This window comes from Camellia sinensis, chromosome 6 (assembly GCF_055761805.1).
Source record: "Camellia sinensis isolate YWXY chromosome 6, ASM5576180v1, whole genome shotgun sequence".
NCBI classification, from domain to species: domain Eukaryota; kingdom Viridiplantae; phylum Streptophyta; class Magnoliopsida; order Ericales; family Theaceae; genus Camellia; species Camellia sinensis.
In genome coordinates this window covers 69,160,510-69,183,462 of record NC_138966.1, presented here as the reverse complement: position 1 = coordinate 69,183,462, position 22,953 = coordinate 69,160,510, and the positions used below count along the sequence as shown (strand labels likewise).

The following is a 22,953-nucleotide window of genomic DNA, read 5'->3' as shown; positions in this document are numbered from 1 at the left end:
GCCATTGGTTAAAGAAAGAAAAAAAAAGGAGTTGGTGTAGGCTGGAAGAGGGGTTGCATGTGGCAAGTGAGATGAAGAGAGGTGGGCCATTGTCTTCAACCACCGTTGTTGCCATTGCCATTGCCATTGCCGTAAGCTGTTGTAGCCATTGCCAACCCCTCATCTCTCTCTCTCTCTCTCTCTCTCTTCAATGAGTTCAAAACCCCAAGCCCTTAAACAACACCCCCATCTCCATTGCCACCCCCAAACTTCACTCCCTTTGTTGATCATTAGGTCCTGCAAAAATATGGGATTGTTGTGGTGATTCACAGTGGCTGACTTTACTCCCTTTGTCAAATGAATTTGTTGTGTTTGTTAATCGGAATTGTGGAGACACTGTGGAATTAAGGGTTTGGGATTGAATTGATTTGATTAGGGTTTGGAAGAAATTAGGTAGTGGTTGAAGAAGATAATGGTAGTCTGGTAGCAATACAATTGAAGGGTAAAAGGGTAACTTAATAATTTCTGTTAACAGTGTTAATGACTTTTGCAATTCATATACTTCAAGGGGGGTAAGTGTTGCCTTTAAAACATTAAGGGGGCAACTCAAAAATAGGTCATAGTTGAGGGGGGTTTAATGTAATTTACCCTAATTTTTTACTGTACTGTTGTGAGCTGATTGTAAAGTGTAATGTATATACCTGAAAGTTGTACCTGTACTATTTCTTTTGTGTAATGTAATGGGATTTGAGTAGGGAGGAAAGAGAGTTCGGTGTGTGCTACTTTTATAAACACACATAATATGAAGCAAGTCTGGTTATTGAAATCTAAATCATTTGCTTTGTTATTCGTTTCCATTTTTGTTGTTGAACCCTTGAACGCTGAATTAGGCTTTAAAACATACATCATACATCAATCACCCTACTCTTTTGAATCAGTCCACATCTAATATGAACTTTTTTTTTTGGGTGAATAATCTAATATGAACTTACAATAGAAGATCTCACTATTTTAACTTAATAATCTTAACTAGCCTTAAACCCTTAACCATCATGCCTTAGATTTCTAATATGAAATTGGGGTGGGGTGTGACAACCTGCCACTGATTTGCCCCAAAAATCCTAACCTCAAGGAGCAACCACTCCTATTCACCAGTCTCTAGACCTCCAAAAGCCTATGCGCCCTCTGAGAGGTTGAGACTGCCCAAAAGACCTCTCTTCAGGAATTAAGAAGCGTCTTTTGAGCCAACAAAGGAACTTCAAATCCCAACATCAGGGATCTTTCCAGAGATCTACCCTTTTTCGCGACCCACATCTTCTTGCGATCAACCTCGTCAACAACCACATCGAATGCTTTCAGCCCAACTTGCATAATGTTCCTCTTCATTCATGGTGACAACTGATGAACCCTCCATACAACTACCAGCCGATGCAGGACACAAGGAGCCTCCTCGCTACGCTCAGAAGTTGGAGTAGGATGCGAGGACCAACTCCTTACCTTTTATATTTTCTTTCATGTTTTAGTGATCATAAGTATTTTTGGTAATCATAATGCTCAAGATATCCCTAGATATGGGTTGTAGTGGTGGTCCATGTGTCTTAACACTTGGTGCAAAAAGAATTTGACGAAACAAGTTTATATTATATACTTCCTCACAATAGACAACCATATTAGAAGACAATAGTCTACACATTTTTCTAGAATATCGTTAAGCAAAGGATAAGAAGAAAACCTGGAGAGCAGCCTGCCCAACCCTCCACGTGTCAACTTGCCATTTGACCTGTCCCCCTTCACTGATAATATGTTCTCTCTCCTCGGGACAACTTGCAACATGATCCTACAACATCAAGTTGAATTAGTTGGAGAACAATTTAACCCATTTGGGTAAGCAAAGGAGACAATTTTTAATAAAATAAGTTTAAAAAGGTCCATGTTTTATTCTAATAGAATGTTTCAACTACAGAGTCATTTAGTTGATAAATCAAGTCCGATCTCACCTTACTTAGAGCATAAGCACTGCCAGCTCGGCATAGCATTGCCCTGCAATCGCCAGCATTAGCAACAAAAAGCTTGTTTCTGACTATAAGAGCCACAATGGCTGTGCAACCAGGATGCCAGTCTTTCTGAATAACTCCCTTAGATTTACGATGGGAATCCAATTCATTCCTGAATGCAACATCTGTCTTGACAAATGCTTCTAGTAATGCATCGGACGGACTGCATTGTTATCAAATACAAAATAAAAATATGTACTTCTTATTAAATAGATTCATATATAGATTATAGAATGTAAAGAGCCCACAAGAATAATAGAATGGAAGAAACCTTTTTATGGAACCAAGACTTTGCAAAAATCCTGGTAGAGCTCGAGCAGAAAACTCAGCAGCTGCTGCACCTGCATTTGATCTTGCCATTTTTATTGTAATCTAGAGCAACTAATGCACGACACATAGGCTATGTTTGGAAACAACCAAAAAGAATTATAAAAAAAAAGAAAAAAAAAAGGAATTCTTCAAGAATTTAAACATTTATTTCTTAAAACTAATTTCCAAAATAATTCCATTTTGTAATAGTTGGGCTTTGTAATGCTCATTATGTCATTTTGGTTTCATTAAGAAACACTTCAAGTGATGCCCAAGCAATTGTTTATTAATTAATATTGTGATCACCCACATGAGCTTTAGTTCTCATTAAAATCCACTGTTGCTTGAGTTTGGTACCAAATACACCAATAGGATGAAAATAAGTAGCTCTTAATTTATGACGCACCTCGATGACCATCAAAGATTCCAAACACATGGATATCCTTCTCACCGCACATTGGGGCATAAGAAAGTGTGTGTCCTCCATTGTCTCCCTTCTCCCACAAGTACCGAAGGATCCCCAAGACAACACTAGATGGTATCACTACAAGAAAAGTGGGCTTATGAGACGGAACTTTTTGCGACGACACAACTTGCCGTCTCAAAAAATGTGACTTTTTGAGACGACACAACTTGCCGTCGCAACAAATGTGACTTTTTGCGACGGCACTACTTGCCGTCTCAAAAAAAGTGACTTTTTGAGACGGCACAACTTGCTGTCGCCAAAAATGTGACTTTTGGAGACGGCACAATTCCCGTCTAAAAAAATGTGACTTTTTCAGACGGCACAACTTGCTGTCGCAAAAAAAAAAAAGAAAACGGAAGAGGTTTTTGCGATTGTAATACGTACCGTTGCAAAAAAAATTAAAAATTAAAAAAAAAAATGAGACGGCTTCATATATATATAGTCATAAAATGGTTTAAATAAATGCAACGGTATTTTTCTGTTACAAAAAAAAATAAAAAATAAAAACGACGTCGTCTTACTCTTTTGAACATTTCTCTTTTCACCCATTTTTTCATCTTTCTATCTCTCTGTCTCTCTTCTCTCTCTCTCTCACTCATCTCTGTCTGTCTGTCTCTCTCTTTCTCTGTGTCTCCGTCTCTTTTATCTCTCTCTCTCTCTCTCTCACTCATCACTCTTCTTTCTCTGTCTGTCTCTTTCTGTCTCTATGTCTATGTCTCTGTCTCTCTTCTCTCTCCTCTCTGTCTCTCTTCTCTCTCTGTCTTTCTTTTCTCTCTTCTCTTTATCTCTCTCGCTATCTCGCTCATCTCTCTCTGTCTCTCTCTCGTTTATCTCTTTTCGCTCTCTCTCTCTCTCTCTCTCTGTCTATATCTTTTCATCCATTTTTTCATCTTCATCACTCTTCTCTCTCTGTGTCTCACTCATCTATCTCTTCTCTCATCTCTTTTCTCTCTCTGTCTCTTTTGTCATCTCTCTTCTCTTTACTCATCTCTCTTCTCTCTATCCTTCTCTCTGTCTCTCTCGTTCATCTCTCTTCTCTTTATGTCTCTCGCTCATCTCTCCTCTCTATCTTTCTCTGTCTCTCTCATCCATCTCTCTTTTCTCTATGTCTCTTTTCTGTCTCTCACTCTCTATCTCTTTCTCTTTTTTTCTCTCTCTCTCCCACTGTGTTTGCGTTGCTCACTCTCCCACTCCCGTCTTCTCTATTTACTGAGCTCCCTCTCGATTTATCGATCCACTACAAGAAAATGCACTTTTAGCGACCACTTTGTCTCTCTCTCGCTCATCACTCTGTCTCTCTCTCTCTCCTCTCTCTTCTCTATCTGTCTCTCACTCATTTCTCTCTCTCACCACCCATCTCCTCTACCACCTTCACCACTACTGCAAACGCCATTCCACCACCACCACTACTTCCACTGTCGCCACTTCACCTCTACGACTACCATTACTACTACTATCGCCACCACTCCACTACCTAGATAAGAGAAATAAGCTACCTAGATAACAAAGCAAAAGACTGGTCTATACATACTATCTAGCATTGAAATGTTATCCCCGAATCTAACAATATAAAGTACATGCATACCCTTCTTGTTATTACATTGCCACGAAATGAAATTTGTTAGATAAAGTGAATTAAGGCATTCATGAATGATCAAGATGACCAATCATTCTATTTGCTTTTTGACAAGTACGACATGAAAATAGTCAGCCCAAGAAAATAGTGTTTAATCCATTATTAGACACTCTAAGAAGTATGGACATGGACAAGAGACACGATAGAGACATGACATGGACACGCTAGCACAACAAATTTCAAAAAATGCAAGATGCAACATGTGAAGGACACCTGCAAAATAAATAGTTTTATATATTTATTATATGTCATGTATATGAATACTTTAATTAATACCAAATCAAACCAAACCAAGCCAAGCCTTAAGTCTCATCAAATAGGGTCAGCTACATGAATCTTTTTTCTCCACTCGAGTCTATCAACAGCCATTTGGTTAGTCAAATTAAGGAGATTCATATCTCTATTTACTATACTAGCCCACGTCAATTTAGGTTTTCCCCTTCCCCTAACACTTCCCTCAACCGTTACTATATTGCATCTTTTCACTGCTGCCTCTGTTAGTCTTCATTGTATATGACCAAACCATCTTAATCTATTATCTCTCAGTTTATCTTCTATCGGTATAAACTCCTACCCACTCACGAATATACTCATTCCTAACTCTGTCTTTTCTAATCTTGCCACACATCTACCTTGGCATCCTCATCTCATCAACACTCATCTTATCTATATGTTGTTTCTTAGTTGCCCAACATTCCATCCCATACAATATCGCTATTTTAGTAGTCATTCTATAGAACCTTCCTTTTAATCTAGTGGGTACTCGTTTATCACACAGTACCCCATACGCATTCCTCCACTTAAGCCACCCTGTCTTAATTGTATGAACCACATCTTCTCCAACTTTCCTAGTTGTTGTGATAATCGATCATAAATAATAAAAATGTTCACTCTTAGGTAGTTCTTGGTTCTTAATATTCACTTCTCCTCTATTTCCATCGTTACTATTACTAAAATTATACTCCATGTACCCTGTCTTATTTCTGCTTATCCTAAATCCTTTAGATTCAAATGCTTCTCTCCAAGTCTTCAACTTAGTGTTAACTCCTCTACTCTCATCCACTAACACGATATCATCTGCAAAACAATATATACCATGGCACATCGTTTTGAATATTTCTCGTCAACTCATCCATGACTAAAGCAAAAAGATAAGGATTTAAGGTTGATCCTTGGTGTAACTCCGCAATAATTGGAAATTCACTTGTCTCTCCAACCGACAATCTAATAGTGGTCACCACACCTTCATACATATCCCTAATCACATCAATATAACATTTTGCCACTCTTTTCTTCTCTAACACCCACTAGATTATATCCCGAGAGACTCTATTATATGCTTTTTCAAGATCAAAATACATATAAATGTATCTTTTCTTTGCTCTATACTTTTCTATTACTCTCCTTGAAAAATAGATCACTTCCATTATTGACCTACCGAGCATAAATCCAAATTAATTATCTGACATCTCTATTATATCTCGCAATCAACGTTCCATTACTCTCTCCCACACTTTCATTATATGACACATCAGCTTGAATCCTCTATAGTTGTTACAATTCTAGACCATCTCCTTTATTCTTATAAATTGGCACTAAAATACTCTTCCACGACTCCATTTTCCTAGTCAACAAAATTTTGCTAAATAACCTATTCAACCAAGCAACCCTCTTCACACCCAAACATATCCAAGCTTCAACATGGATATCAATGGGTCCTAAAGCCTTATTCAATTTCATCTTCTTAAGTGCAATCTCCACTTCAAATGCCCTAAAGCCTTAGTTTTGATTTTCCTTATTACTGGTTACTTCCTCCCCTTTCGACCTTCCTCCATGTTCTTCATTTAACAACTTATTAAAATAGCTCTTCCACCTCTTCTTAATCTCTTTATCCTTTACCAACACCTTAGAGTCCTCACTTCTGATGCACTTAACCTGATTAAAATCTCTTATTTTCCTTTCTCTTATCTTAGTAAGTTTGTTTATTCTTTTCTCTTCCTCCTTTCCATAGAGTTGGATCTCTTTCCTTTCGACTCTCCAAGGACTTCCCTTGAGATTCTCCTCATAAAATTGGCCATTGAGTTCCACATAATGTTAGCATCTTCTTCCAAGTCCCAAATACCTTCATCGTCCATTCTATTCTTAAATATTTCTAGTTTATCCCCTTTTAGGACCCACCATCTCATCCTACAGCGCCCAATATTCTTCCTAGCTTGGTGTTTCCCTTTAAAGCATAAATCTGGTACCAAAAATCCTATGTTGAGACGTTAGGCTCTCTCTAGGAATCAACTTACAGTTGTTGCATTTTAAGTGGTCCACTTTTCTTACTAGAAAGTAATCTATTTGGCTCCTAATTGACGCACTCTTAAAGGCTCTCTTCTTATACATAGTATTGGCTACCACTAGGTCAGAAGCCAATGCGAAAACTAAAATATTCTCTCCAGTCTTATTATTTCACCAAAACCATACCCACCATGCACCCTCTCATAACCTAATTTATCTATTCCTGCATGGCTGTTCAAATATTCACCTATAATAAGGTTCTCTCATACGGGTATTTTCTGTAATACCTCATCCATTTGGTCCAAAAAATCTCTCTTAGTCCGATCATCTAATCATCTCTCTTAGTCTGATCATCTAATCCTACTTAGAGGGCGTAAGCACTAATAACGTTTACTATATTTTGTCCAATAACTAATTTAACTAACAAAATCCTATCACCTTTCCTAAGTGATGGACACACGTGTCCCCCGAGTGTCCAAAATGTGTCCGGATCTAAAAAAATATTGACATATTTGGACATGCATCTAACATGAAGGAATGTCCAACATGTATCATTGGATCTGTCATCAACTTCTCAAGAATGTTAACTGACAAGGTACTAGCTACTAAAGATTGCAATTTCTGGCAAAAATTAGTAGAGCAAACTCAATAAACCTTTTGGAGCAACCAGAGTCCACAAGCACAGGTGCAGGCTATATATTTCAGTATCAAAGCATGGTTCTACGATCACTAACTTGTCATCAACATATAGCATTTCAAAAAACTTCTTGTCCGTCTCGTAAAACATCATCAGGTACAAAGGATAAAACAACATTTTGATTTGCTATTATTCAAAGTGGCAGAGAGCATAGAAAAATCATTAATTTTATGTCAAACTCTTACTTTATTGTCACACCGAAACTATATACATCTGACTTTTCATTATGTATCTCCTTTCTCAATATTTCAGGTGCCATATATGAGTGTGCCGACCATATTCTTTTCATGGAAACCACCAGTTGGCTTTCAAGATGCTCTCCAGTTCTCCATAGAAACTTGTTTAAGATCTTTCTTATATTCTGCTAAACCAAAGTCTGCCAGATGTGGACGAAGGTTTTCATCAAGCTGCCAACAAATAAAAAAACAGAGGCGGCAGCAGCATATTATTCAACCACTTGAATAGGAAACACAAAATCTTACCCACAAAAAGATCAGAAACAAAACAAAACAAAACAAATTAGAAAATGGTGATGATGTTTACAAGAATATTTGCTGGTTTTACATCCCTGTGTACAATCCCAAGTTTATGTAGATGTTGCAGAGATACGTTCATAAAACAGAGAATCAAAGCAAAGGAACAGACATACAGCAATAAGCTTATCCAATGCCAGTAATAAGCAATCAATCTTTTCCTATGGGACCACATTACATCAAACCCCTCTTGTCGAAGAAAACCCATCTCGAGTTTGAAGAGATGTTTACGTTTCAAAAAATTGCTCCAAAGTTTCTCCTTCCTATGTACTCTCGGATTTAGCTTAGTTTGGTACTTTGGTTAGAAAAAATTTCAAGTGATATAACTCAAATGGAGAACTTTACTACATTCAGCCCAAACTCCCAAACAAGTAAACTGGTTTCTCACAGGAATTCCATCAAAACAGATATGTGGCACCAAGCAAAGAGTAAACAAATTAAGTAATTGGACACGGATGAAATCCTCATCATCAGCAGCTTCAAGAGAGAAGGCAACATCAGTGACAGAGGAAAGATCCAACAACAGTTAGGGAGAAGAGAAAACAACAGCTACAGTAGAGAACAGACAGATCAGCAGTAGTAGGAGTAGTAGCAGACGCGGGGAAGTAGAGAATAGAAGCAACATCAGTGAAGAAGAAGAAAAAGAAAGCAACAGAGGAGAGGAAGAAGAAACCAGCTGAGGAGAGGAAGAAGAAACCAGCTGGGAAGATGAAAAAGAAGAAAGCAGTAAAGAAGAGGAAGAAGAAGCGAAGCTAAGCTATGCAGAAAAGAGAAGAATATGCAGAGAAGAGAGAGACAAAGGAAGCAGAAGATGTTGAGAGAAAGAAACAGAAGCGAGAGCTGAAACCAAAACAAATTTGAAATTTCTAAATTAATGAGACTGAGTAATTTGAAGAGGTTCAGTAGTTGCCATTAAATCCATAAAGTAATTCCAAGAACTTTCAGCTGAAACTTAAAAGAGGTATCTAATTAGGACGTCTACCTAAGATGTTGAGTAGCAATACCAAATTTTAAAAATGGCGAGGTTTTTTTCCTTTTGGATGATGAAGAACCTCTCCAAGACAGGGTCTAGATGCCAGCAAGAGCTGAACCCAAAGCATATGAGTTTATATCTCATCCAAGAGTTCACTCCTTTGACAACTAGGCTATCCATGCAGGTTAAATTGGTGAGATGTTGGAAATAATTTAGAAAAATTAATATTATTTGCATTATTTATTCATAAATGTTTTAAAAATTGAAATCATATTCCACGTTAGCTATTCCCATGTTTTACAGAAATTCAAGGATATTTATCAAATTTTTTGAAGAGCATTATGTCCATCGTGACATAAATACTTCATTATCATCACTCATATGTTTAGACATTCTTATAAATCTTGTGCAACATGCAAAAACTTACCAATAAGTTAATCTCTTTATTTTATTTTGGTCAATGGTCAATAACCTAATCTAAGCTTGGGTTCCCTTCTCTAGATGCATCAGGAATAATCTATTCAAAATTGACAAAAAATACTACTAATTCCTATATGTTGAAAAAAACAAAACCTAAGAACACAACATGGTAGTAGACTGCACATCCTTAATCATTAACACAGTATGTTTTATGGAATGTGTGTAAAATCTAAGCCAATGCCATCAAAAGCGTGCTTAGGCACGCACTTAGGCACAAAGTGCAGTAAGGTGCACCTCAGGGATGGCAAAATTCCTCGGCCCGATTGTATTTGTGCCATGGTAGGGTAAACTATAGCGGTAGGTAGGTCAAAATTGTCAGGTTTATAGTAAAGTATAAAATTGTATCACTAAATTAATTAAGTTTAAAAGCAAGAAATCACATTCAAAACCCGATCCATTGCCATCCCTGAGGTGAGATGACATTAACGAAGCGCATCCGAGGCATGCGCCTATTTCAATTGCTCCTAATTTGTTAAAGACATGATATCAACCCTTCAATCAAATGAAGCCCATTGTAATTTCATTTGTTCCTAGAAAAGCCTCCCGAATAAATAGAAAACTCCAACCTAAATCAAGCTAAGCCTCCCAAATACTCGCATGGGACTCCCGGTTCGGAAACAAAGTCAAAAAATGCACTTCCTAAACACTTAAGTTTGAAAATAGGCCATCGGGGGCCCAAAAAATCATGTAACAGTCCCGAGAAGGCCTGTGGAACACCTCCAACAATTCCGTGAAACACTTGCGTAAGTTGTGAAAACTTACGGAACTAGCGCGGGACTTTCGATTTGAAAACTAGATCGGAAAAGGTACTTTTTTCACACTTAAGCTTGAAAATAAACCTCGGCGGGCCGAAATCATGTAACAATCACGAGAAGGCCCGGGAAACACCTCGAACATCTCAGGAGGGACCAATTTGAGTTGTGAAAACTTAACGAACAGGCACAGGGCTCCCGATTTGAAAACTAGATCGGAAATTACACTTTTCTAACACTTAAGCTTGGAAGTAGGCCATCGGGGGGCCAAAATCATGTAACAATCGCAAGAAGGGTCGGGAACACCTCAAACACTTCGGGAGTGACCACCGCGAGTTGTGAAAACTTACGGAACTAGCACGGAGACTCCCGGTTTGAAAACTAAGTTGGAAAGAGACACTTTTTTGACACTTAAGCTTGGAAATAGGACACCGAGGGGGCCAAAACTGGGTAACAGTCACGAGAAGGACCAGGAAATGCCCCAAACACCTCGGGAGGGTCCAAGGCAAGTTGCGGAGACTTACGGAACTAGCACGAGACTCTCGGGTTTGAGAACTAAATAAAAAAATACACTTTTTTCACACTTGAGCTCGAAAATAAGCCGTCGGGGGCCAAAATCGTGTAACAGACACGAAAAGGACCAGGGAATACGTCAAACGCCTCGGGAGGGACCGATGTAAGTTGTGAAAACTTACGAAACTAGCACAAAACTTCCGGTTTGAAAACTAAGTTCGAAACGACACTTTTCTCGCACCTAAGCTTGAAAATAGTCCATCGGGAGGCCAAAATCATGTGACAGTTAAGAGAAGGTCCAGGGAACACCTCAAACACCTAGGGAGGGACCAACGTGAGTTGTGGAAACTTACGGAACTCGCATGGGACTCCCGGTTTGGAAGCTAAGTCAAAAAATGCACTTCCTAAACACTTAAGTTTGAAAATAGGCCATCGGGGTCCAAAAAAATCCGGTAACAGTCCCGAGAAGGGCCGTGGAACACCTACAACACCTCAGAAGAAACCAATGTAAGTTGTGGAAACTTACGGAAGTAGCATGGGACTTACGGTTTGAAAACTAGGTCGGAAAAGGTACTTTTTTCACACTTAAGCTTGGAAATAGGCCTCGGCGCGCCGAAATCGTTTAACAATCACGAGAAGGCCCGGGAAACACCTCGAACATCTCAGGAGGGACCAATTTGAGTTGTGAAAACTTAACGAACAGGCACGAGACTCCCGATTTGAAAACTAGGACGGAACACACCCTTTTCTAACACTTAAGTTTGGAAGTAGGCCATCGGGGGGCCAAAATCATGTAACAGTCGCAAGAAAGGCCCGGAACACCTCAAACACCTCGGAAGTGACCAACGCTAGTTGTGAAAACTTACGGAACTAGCACAGGGACTCCCGATTTGAAAACTAAGTTGGAAAGAGACACTTTTTCCATACTTAAACTTGAAATTGGACACCGGGGGGGCCAAAACCGGTTAACAGTCACGAGAAGGACCGGGAAATGCCCCAAACACCTCGGGAGGGTTTAAGGTAAGTTGCGGAGACTTACGGAACTAGCACGGGACTCTGGGTTTGAGAACTAAATCAAAAAATGCACTTTTTTCACACTTAAGCTCGAAAATAAGCCATCGGGGGCCAAAATCGTGTAACTGTCACGAGAAGGCCCAAAGATCACGTCAAACACCCCGGGAAGGACCGATGTAAGTTGTGAAAACTTACGGAACTATCACGGGACTCCCGGTTTGAAAACTAGGTCCGAAACGGCACTTTTCTCACGCCTAAGCTTGAAAATAGTCCATCGGCGAGCCAAAATCGTGTGACAGTCAAGAGAAGATCCAGGGAACACCTCAAACACCTAGAGAGGGACCAACGTGAGTTGTGGAAACTTACGGAACTCGCATGGGACTCCCGGTTTGGAAACTATGTCAAAAAATGCACTTCCTAAACACTTAAGTTTGAAAATAGGCCATTGGGGGCCAAAAAATCCTCTAACAGTGCCGAGAAGGCTCGTGGAACACCTCTAACACCTCGGCAGAAACCATTGCAACTTGTGGAAACTTATGGAACTAGCGTGGGACTTCTCGTTTGAAAACTAGGTCGAAAAAAGTACTTTTTTCACACTTAAGCTTGAAAATAGGCCTCGGCGGGCACAAATCGTGTAACAATCACAAAAAGGCCCGGGGAACACCTTGAACATCTTAGGAGGGACCAATTTGAGTTGTGAAAACTTAAAGAACAGGCATGGGACTCCCGATTTGTAAACTAGAACGGAAAATACAATTTTCTAACACTTAAGCTTGGAAGTAGGCCATCGGGGGCCCAAAATCATGAACAGTCGCAAGAAGGGCTGGGAACACCGCAAAAACCTCGGGAGTGACCAACGTGAGTTGTGAAAATATACGGAACTAGCAAGGGGACTCCCGGTCTGAAAACGAAGTTGGAAAGAGACACTTTTTCCACACTTAAGCCTAGAAAGAGGACACCGGGGGGGCCAAAACCGGGGAACAGTCACCAGAAGGACCGGGATATGCCCCAAACACCTCGGGAGGGTCCAAGGTAAGTTGCGGAGACTTACAGAACTAGCACGGGACTCTGGGTTTGAGAACTAAATCAAAAAATGCACTTTTTTCACACTTAAGCTCGAAAATAAGCCGTTGGGGGCCAAAATCGTGTAACAGTCACGAAAAGGCCTGGGGAACATGTAAAACACCCCGGGAGGGACCGATGTAAGTTGTGAAAATTTACGGAACTAGCACGGGACTCCCGGTTTGAAAACTAAGTCTGAAACGACACTTTTCTCGCACCTAAGCTTGAAAATAGTCTATCGGGAGGCCAAAATCGTGTGACAGTCAAAAGAAGATCCAGGGTACACCTCAAACACCTAGGGAGGGAACAATGTGAGTTGTGGAAACTTACGGAACTCGCATAGGACTCCCGGTTTGGAAACTAAGTCAAAAAATGTACTTCCTGAACACTTAAGTTTGAAAATAGGGCATCGGGGGCCAAAAAAATCCTGCAACAGTCCCGAGAAGGCCCGTGGAACACCTCCAACACCTCGGAAGAAACCAATGTAAGTTCTGAAAACTTACGGAACTAGCGCGGGGCTTCCGATTTGAAAACTAGGTCGGAAAAGGTACTTTTTTCACATTGAAGCTTGAAAACAGGCCTCGGCGGGCCGGAATCGTGTAACAATCACGAGAAGGACCGGGGAACACCTCGAACATCTCAGGAGGAACCAATTTGAGTTGTGAAAATTTAACGAACAGGCACGGGACTCCCGATTTGAAAACTAGGTCGGAAAAATTCTAATACTTAAGCTTGGAAGTAGGCCATCGGTGGGCCACTATCATGTAACAGTCGCAAGAAGGGCTGAGAACACATTAAACACCTCGGGAGTAACCAACGCAAGTTGTGAAAACTTATGGAACTAGCACGGGGACTCCCGGTTTGAAAACTAAGTTGGAAAGAGACACTTTTTCCACACTTAAGCTTGGAAAGAGGACACCGGGGGGGTCAAAACCGTGTAACAGTCACGAGAAGGACCGGGAAATGCCCCAAACACCTCGGGAGGGTCCAAGGTAAGTTGCAGAGACTTACGGAATTAGCACGAGACTCTGGGTTTGAGAACTAAATCAAAATATGTACTTTTTTCACACTTAAGCTCGAAAATAAGCCGTCGGGGGCCAAAATCGTGTAACAGTCACGAGGCCCGGGGAACACGTCAAACACCCCGGGAGGGACCGATGTAAGTTGTGAAATATTACGGAACTAGCACAGGACTCTCGATTTGAAAACTAAGTCCGAAACAGCACTTTTCTCGCACCTAAGCTTGAAAATAGTCCACCGGGGGTCCAAAATCTTGTAACAGTCAGGAAAAGATCCGGGGAACACCTCAAACACCTAGGGAGGGACCAACGTGAGTTGTGGAAACTTACGAAACTCGCATGGGACTCTCGGTTTGAAAACTAAGTCAAAAAATGCACTTCCTGAACACTTAAGTTTAAAAATAAGCCATCGGGGGCCAAAAAAATCCTGTAACAGTCCCGAGAAGGCCCGTGGAACACCTCCAACACCTCGAGAGAAACCAATGCAAGTTGTGGAAACTTAATGAAGCGGGACTTCCGGTTTGAATACTAGGTCGGAAAAGGTACTTTTTTCACACTCAAGCTTGAAAATAGGCCTCGGCGTGCCGAAATCGTGTAAGAATCACGAGAAGGCCCGAGGAATACCTCGAACATCTCAGGAGGGACCAATTTGGGTTGTGAAAACTTAACGAAGAGGCAAAGGGCTCCCGATTTGAAAACTAGGTCGGAAAATACCCTTTTCTAACACTTTAGATTGGAAGTAGGCCATCGGGGGGCCAAAATCATGTAACAGTCGCAAGAAAGGCCGGGAACACCACAAACACCACGGAAGTGACCAACGCGAGTTGTGAAAACTTACGGAACTAGCACGGGCACTCCTGGTTTGAAAACTAAGTTGGCAAGAGACTTTTTCCACACTTAAGCTTGGAAATAGGACACCGGGGGGGCCAAAACCGTGTAACAGTCACGAGAAGGACCGAAAAATGCCCCAAACACCTCGAGAGGGTCCAAGGTAAGTTGCGGAGACTTACGGAACTAGCACAGGACTCTGGGCTTGAGAACTAAATCAAAAAATTCATTTTTTTCACACTTACGCTCGAAAATAAGCCATCGGAAGCCAAAATCGTGTAACAGTCACGAGAAGGCCCGAGGAACACGTCAAACACCCCGGGAGGGACCGATGTAAGTTGTGAAAATTTTCGGAACTAGCACGGGACTCCCGGTTTGGAAACTAAGTTGGAAAGAGACTTTTTCCACACTTAAGCTTGGAAATAGGACATCGGGAGGGCCAAAACCGTGTAACAGTCACGAGAAGGACCGGGAAATGCCCCAAACACCTCGGGAAGGTCCAAGGTCAGTTGCGGAGACTTACGAAACTAGCACGGGACTCTCGGTTTGAGAACTAAATCAAAAAATGTACTTTTCTCACACTTAAGCTCGAAAATAAGCCGTCGGTGGCCAAAATCGTGTGACAGACATGAGAGGGCCCGGGAGCACGTCAAACGTCTCGGAAGGGACCAATGTAAGTTGTCAGAACTTACGGAACTAGCACGGGACTTCCGGTTTGAAAACTAAGTCCGAAACGACACTTTTCTCGCACCTAAGCTTGAAAATAGTCCATCGGGGGGCCAAACTCGTGTGACAGTCAAGAGAAGTTCCAGGGAACACCTCAACCACCTAGGGAGGGACCAACATGAGTTGTGGAAACTTATAAACTCGCATGGGACTCCCGGTTTGAAAACTAAGTAAAAAAATGCACTTCCTAAACACTTAAGTTTGAAAATAGGCCATCGGGGGCCAAAAATCCTGTAATAGTCCCGAGAAGGCTCGTGGAACAACTCCATCACCTCGAGAGAAACCAATGTAAGTTGTCGAAACTTACGAAAATAGCACGGGACTTCCGGTTGGAAAACTAGGTCGAAAAAGGTACTTTTTTCAAACTTAAGCTTGAAAATAGACCTCGGTGCGCCGAAATCGTGTAACAATCACGAGAAGGCCCGGGAAACACCTCGAGCATCTTAGGAGGGACCAATTTGAGTTGTGAAAACTTAACGAAAAGGCACGGGACTCCTGATTTGAAAACTATGTCGAAAAATACACGATTTTGGCCCCCAATATCCTATTTTTAAGCATAAGTGTGAGAAAAGCGACTTTTTCGACATAGTTTTCAAACTGGGAGTCCCGTGCAAGTTCGGTAAGTTGCCACAACTTACATTGGTCGTTCTCGAGGTGTTTGAGTTGTTCCCCTGGCCTTCTCGCGATTGTTACAATATTTTGGCCCCCGATGGCCTATTTTCACGATTAAGTGTGGAAAAAGTTGATTTTTTGACTTAATTTTCAAACCGGGAGTCTCATTGAAGTTCTGTAAGTTACCACAACTTACATTGGTCGCTCTTGAGGTGTTTGAGGTGTACCCCGGAGATTCTACACGATTTTGGACACCGATAACCTATTTACAGGCTTAAATGTGAAAAAGTGCATTTTTTGACATCGTTTTCAAACCGGGAGTCCCATGCTAGTTCTATAAGTTTTCACAAATTACATTGGTCCCTCCCGAGGTGTTCGAGGTGTTCTTTGGACCTTCTCGTGATTGTTTCACGATTTTGGCACCCGATGACCTATTTTCAAGCTTAAGTGTGAAAAAAGTGCCTTTCTCGACTTAGTTTTCAAACCAGAAGTCTTGTGCTAGTTCCGTAAGTTTCCACAACTTACATTGGTGCCTCCCGAGTTGTTTGTTGTGTTCCCTGGGCCTTTTCGTGATTGTTACACGATTTTGGCCCCTGATGGCCTATTTTAAAGCTTAAGTGTGAGAAAATTGCCTTTTTGGACTTAATTTTCAAATCGGGAGTCTCGTGCAAGTTCCGTAATTTTTCACAACTTACATTGGTCACTCCCGATGTTTATTTTTTGAGGTGTTCCCCGGGCCTTCTCTTGACTGTTATACGATTTTGGCCTCCGATGGCCAATTTTCAACCTTAAGTGTGAAAAAAGTGCATTTTTTGACTTAGTTTGAGAACCGGAATCTCGTGCATTTTTTAACTATTAGAAACGTGCATGTTTTGAAACCAGGAGTCCCGTACTAGTTCCGTAAGTTTTCTCAACTTACATCGGTCCCTCCCGAGGTGTTTGAGGCGTTCCACGGGCCTACTCGTGACTGTTACACGATTTTGGTCCCCGATGGCCTATTTTGTAGCTTAAGTGTGAGAAAAATGTCTTTTTCAAATTAGTTTTCAAACCGGAAGTCCCGTACTAGTTCCGTAAGTTTCCACAACTTACATTGGTCCCTCCCAAGTTGTCTGATGTGTTCCATGGGCCTTCTCGTGACTATTACACGATTTTGGCCCCCTGATGGCCAATTTTCAAGCTTAAGTGTGAGAAACGTGCCTTTTTCGGCTTAGTTTTCAAACCGGCAGTCCCGTGCTAGTTCTGTAAGTTTCAATAATATACATTGATCCCAACCAAGGTGTTCCCCGGGTGTTCTACTGAATGCTACACGATTTTGGCCCCGATGGCTTATTTCTAACCTTAAGTGTGAAAAAAGTGCATTTTTTGACTTAGTTTTCAAGCCGGGAGTCCTGTGCCAGTTCCGTAAGTTTGCACAACTTACATTGGTCCCTACCGAGGTGCTTGACGTGTTCCCCACGCCTTCTCGTGACCGTTACGCGATTTTGGCCCCCTGATGGCCTATTTTCGAACTTAAGTTTGAAAAAAGTGTCTTTTTCCACTTAGTTTTCAAACCGGGACTCCCATGCTAGTTCTGTAAATTTCTACCACTTATATTCGTCCCTCTTGAGGTGTTTGAGGGGTTTCGCTAGGGTTCTCGTGACTGTTACACAATTTTGGCCCCTGATGGCCTATTTTCAAGATTAAGTGTGAAAAAAGTGCAATTTTTGACTTAGTTTTGAAACGAGGAGTCCCGCGCAAGTTCCGTAAATTTTCACAACCTGCATTGGTCCCCCCCGAGGTGTTTGAGGTGTTGCTTGGGCCTTCTCGTGACTGTTACACGAATTTGGCCACTGATGGTCTATATTCAAGCCTAAGTGTGAAAAAAAGTGCATTTTTTTGACTTAGATTTCAAACCGGAAGTCCCGTGCAAGTTCCGTAAGTTTCCACAACTTCTATTGGTCCTTCCCGAGGTGTTTGATGCGTTTCCTGGGCCTTCCCGTGACTGTTACACGATTTTGGCTCCCGATGTCCTATTTTTAAGCTTAAGTGTGAAAAAAGTGACTTTTCCGACATAGTTTTCAAACCGGGAGCCCCATGCTAGTTCGGTGAGTTCCCACAACTTACATTGGTCGCTCTCGAGGTGTGAGGTGTTCCCCGGGCCTTCTCGTGACTGTTACACAATTTTGGCCCTCGATGGCCAATTTTCAGGATTAAGTGTGAAAAAAAGTGCATTTTTTGGCTTCGTTTTCAAGTCGGGAGTCCCGTTGAAGTTCCGTAAGTTTCCACAACTTACAATGGTCTCTCCTGAGGTGTTTGAGGTATTCCTCGGACATTCTCGTGATTGCTACATTGTTTTCAAACCGGAAGTCCCGTGCTAATTCTGTAAGTTTTCACAACTTACATTGGTCCCTCCCAAGGTGTTCAAGGCGTTCATTGGGCCTTCTCGTGACTGTTACACGATTTTGGCACCCGATGGCCTATTTTCAAGCTTTAAGTATGAAAAAAGTGTCTTTCTCGACTTAGTTTTCAAACCGGAATTCTCGTGCTAGTTCCATAAGTTTCCACAACTTACATTGGTGCCTCCCGAGTTGTTTGATGTGTTCCTTGGCCCTTGTCGTGACTGTTACACGATTTTGGCCCGCGATGGCCTATTTTCACAATTAAGTTTGAGAAAATTTCCTTTTTGGACTTATTTTTCAAATCGGGAGTCCCGTGCTAGTTCCTTTGAGGTGTTCCCCGGCCCTTCCCATGACTGTTACACGATTTTAGCCTCCGATGGCCTATTTTCAACCTTAAGTGTGAAAAAATTACATTTTTTGACTTAGTTTTCAAACCGGAATCTCGTGCCAGTTCCATAAGTTTCCACAATTTACATTGGTCCTTCCCAAGGTGTTTGAGGTATTCCCTGGGCCTTCTCGTGACTGTTACACGATTTTGGCCCCTAATGGACTATTTTCAAGCTTAAGTGTGAAAAAGGTGTCTTTTTTGTCTTAGTTTTCAAACCGGGAGTCCCGTGCTAGTTCTGTAAGTTTCCACAACTTACATTGGTCCCTCTTGAGGTATTTGAGGTGTTCCCCACACCTACTCGAGACTGTTACACGATTTTGGTTCCCGATGGCCTATTCTCAAGCTTAAGTGTGAAAAAAATGCATCTTTTGACTTAGTTTTGAAACCGGGAGTCCCGTGCTAGTTTCGTAAGTTTCCACAACATACATTGGTCCCTTCCGAGGTGTTTGATGTGTTTCCTGTGCCTTCTCATGACTGTTACATGATGTGGGCCCCTGATAGCCAATTTTCAAGCTTAAATGCGAGAAAAGTGGCTTTTTGGACTTAGTTTTCAAACCGGAAGTTCCGGGGTAATTCCGTAAGTTTCCAAAACTTATATTGGTCCCTCCCGAGGTGTTTGAGGTGTTCCGCGGGACTTCTCCTGACTGTTAATCGATTTCGTTCCCTGATGGTCTATTTTCAAGGTTAAGTGTGAAAAAAAGTGTCTTTTTCGACTCAGTTTTCAAACCGGGAGTCCTGCGCCTGTTCTGTAAGTTTTCAAAACTTACATTAGTCCCTCTCGAGGCGTCTGAGGTGTTCCCCGGGCCTTCTCGTGACTGTTACAAAAATTTGGCCCCCGATGGCCTATTTTCAAACTTTAAGTGGAAAACATGCATTTTTTGACTTAGTTTTCAAACTGGGAGTCCTATGCTTGTTCTGTAACTTTCCACAACTTACATTGGTCCCTCTAGAGGTGTTTGAGGTGTTCCCCGAAAAGGCGCGCGCCTGTTATACGATTTTGGCCGCCGACGGCCTATTTTCAAGCTTAAGTGTGAAAAAAGTGACTTTTTCGACTTAGTTTTCAAACCGGAAGTGTCGTGCTAGTTCCGTAAATTTCCACAACTTACATTGGTCCGTCCTAAGGTGTTTCATGTGTTCCCGGGGCCATCTCGTGACTGTTACACGATTTCGGCCCCCGATGCCTATTTTCAAGCTTAAGTGTGAAAAAAGTGCCTTTTTCGACTTAGTTTTCAAACCGGTAGTCCTGTGCTAGTTCTGTAAGTTTCCACAACTTACATTGGTCCCCCTGGAGGTGTTCAAGGTATTCTCTGGGCTTTCTCGTGATTGTTACACAACTTTGGCGCCCAATGGCCTATTTTCATGATTAAGTGGGAAACAGTGCATTTTTTGACTTAATTTTCAAACCACGAGTCCCGTGCAAGTTCCGTAAGCTTTCACAACTTGCATTAGTCCATCCCGAGGTGTTTGCAGTGTTCCCCGGGCCTTCTCGTGATAGTTACCCGATTTTGGCCCCCGATGGCCTATTTACAAGCTTAAATGTGAAAAAAAGTGCATTTTTTGATATAGTTTTCAAACCAGGAGTCCCGTACTAGTTCCGTAAGTTTTCTCAACTTACATCGGTCCCTCCCGAGGTGTTTGAGGCGTTCCACGGGCCTACTCGTGACTGTTGCACGATTTTGGTCCCCGATGGCCTATTTTGTAGCTTAAGTGTGAGAAAAACGTCTTTTTCAAATTAGTTTTCAAACCGGAAGTCCCGTGCTAGTTCCGTAAGTTTCCACAACTTACATTGGTCCCTCCCAAGTTATCTGATGTGTTCCATGGGCCTTCTCGTGACTATTACACGATTTTGGCCCCCTGATGGCCAATTTTCAAGCTTAAGTGTGAGAAACGTGCCTTTTTCGGCTTAGTTTTCAAACCGGCAGTCCCGTGCTAGTTCTGTAAGTTTCAATAATATACATTGATCCCAACCAAGGTGTTCCCCGGGTGTTCTACTGAATGCTACACGATTTTGGCCCCGATGGCTTATTTCTAACCTTAAGTGTGAAAAAAGTGCATTTTTTGACTTAGTTTTCAAGCCGGGAGTCCTGTGCCAGTTCCGTAAGTTTGCACAACTTACATTGGCCCCTACCGAGGTGCTTGACGTGTTCCCCACGCCTTCTCGTGACCGTTACGCGATTTTGGCCCCCTGATGGCCTATTTTCGAACTTAAGTTTGAAAAAAGTGTCTTTTTCCACTTAGTTTTCAAACCGGGACTCCCGTGCTAGTTCTGTAAATTTCTACCACTTATATTCGTCCCTCTTGAGGTGTTTGAGGGGTTTCGCTAGGGTTCTCGTGACTGTTACACAATTTTGGCCCCTGATGGCCTATTTTCAAGATTAAGTGTGAAAAAAGTGCAATTTTTGACTTAGTTTTGAAACGAGGAGTCCCGCGCAAGTTCCGTAAATTTTCACAACCTGCATTGGTCCCCCCCGAGGTGTTTGAGGTGTTGCTTGGGCCTTCTCGTGACTGTTACACGAATTTGGCCACTGATGGTCTATATTCAAGCCTAAGTGTGAAAAAAAGTGCATTTTTTTGACTTAGATTTCAAACCGGAAGTCCCGTGCAAGTTCCGTAAGTTTCCACAACTTCTATTGGTCCTTCCCGAGGTGTTTGATGCGTTTCCTGGGCCTTCCCGTGACTGTTACACGATTTTGGCTCCCGATGTCCTATTTTTAAGCTTAAGTGTGAAAAAAGTGACTTTTCCGACATAGTTTTCAAACCGGGAGCCCCATGCTAGTTCGGTGAGTTCCCACAACTTACATTGGTCGCTCTCGAGGTGTGAGGTGTTCCCCGGGCCTTCTCGTGACTGTTACACAATTTTGGCCCTCGATGGCCAATTTTCAGGATTAAGTGTGAAAAAAAGTGCATTTTTTGGCTTCGTTTTCAAGTCGGGAGTCCCGTTGAAGTTCCGTAAGTTTCCACAACTTACAATGGTCTCTCCTGAGGTGTTTGAGGTATTCCTCGGACATTCTCGTGATTGCTACATTGTTTTCAAACCGGAAGTCCCGTGCTAATTCTGTAAGTTTTCACAACTTACATTGGTCCCTCCCAAGGTGTTCAAGGCGTTCATTGGGCCTTCTCGTGACTGTTACACGATTTTGGCACCCGATGGCCTATTTTCAAGCTTTAAGTATGAAAAAAGTGTCTTTCTCGACTTAGTTTTCAAACCGGAATTCTCGTGCTAGTTCCATAAGTTTCCACAACTTACATTGGTGCCTCCCGAGTTGTTTGATGTGTTCCTTGGCCCTTGTCGTGACTGTTACACGATTTTGGCCCGCGATGGCCTATTTTCACAATTAAGTTTGAGAAAATTTCCTTTTTGGACTTATTTTTCAAATCGGGAGTCCCGTGCTAGTTCCTTTGAGGTGTTCCCCGGCCCTTCCCATGACTGTTACACGATTTTAGCCTCCGATGGCCTATTTTCAACCTTAAGTGTGAAAAAATTACATTTTTTGACTTAGTTTTCAAACCGGAATCTCGTGCCAGTTCCATAAGTTTCCACAATTTACATTGGTCCTTCCCAAGGTGTTTGAGGTATTCCCTGGGCCTTCTCGTGACTGTTACACGATTTTGGCCCCTAATGGACTATTTTCAAGCTTAAGTGTGAAAAAGGTGTCTTTTTTGTCTTAGTTTTCAAACCGGGAGTCCCGTGCTAGTTCTGTAAGTTTCCACAACTTACATTGGTCCCTCTTGAGGTATTTGAGGTGTTCCCCACACCTACTCGAGACTGTTACACGATTTTGGCTCTCGATGGCCTATTTTCAAGCTTAAGTGTGAAAAAAATGCATCTTTTGACTTAGTTTTGAAACCGGAAGTCCCGTGCTAGTTTCGTAAGTTTCCACAACTTACATTGGTCCCTTCCGAGGTGTTTGATGTGTTTCCTGTGCCTTCTCATGACTGTTACATGATGTTGGCCCCGGATAGCCAATTTTCAAGCTTAAATGCGAGAAAAGTGGCTCTTTGGACTTAGTTTTCAAACCGGAAGTTCCGGGGTAATTCCGTAACCCGAGGTGTTTGAGGTGTTCCCCGAGCCTTCTCGTGACTGTTAATCGATTTTGGCCATCGATGGCCTATTTTCAACCTTAAGTGTGAAAAAAGTGCTTGTTTTGGTTTAGTTTTCAAATCGGAGAGTCCAGTGGCAGTTTCATAAGTTTCCACAACTTACATTGGTATCTCCCGAGGTGTTTGAGGGGTTCCCCGGGACTTCTCCTG

The 22,953-nt window shown here is 41.9% G+C and overlaps 1 protein-coding gene across 3 annotated transcripts in view; it reads right to left on the bottom strand.

The window, feature by feature from the left end:
- Window positions 1-22,953, bottom strand: part of LOC145792679 (protein kinase and PP2C-like domain-containing protein) — a 48,494-nt gene that overhangs the window by 4,094 nt on the left and 21,447 nt on the right. For 2 of the 3 annotated variants that reach the window (XM_082873922.1, XM_082873923.1), the window contains exons 4-6: window positions 2,305-2,374; window positions 1,977-2,196; window positions 1,712-1,816 (exon numbers count right to left, since the gene is read on the bottom strand). In XM_082873922.1, the coding sequence (XP_082730048.1) occupies window positions 1,712-1,816; window positions 1,977-2,196; window positions 2,305-2,374 (395 nt within the window). Of the gene's footprint in view, window positions 1-1,711; window positions 1,817-1,976; window positions 2,197-2,304; window positions 2,375-2,748; window positions 2,887-7,609; window positions 7,832-22,953 lie in introns of all 3 variants that reach the window. The other variant, XM_082873924.1, reaches the window with a different exon arrangement.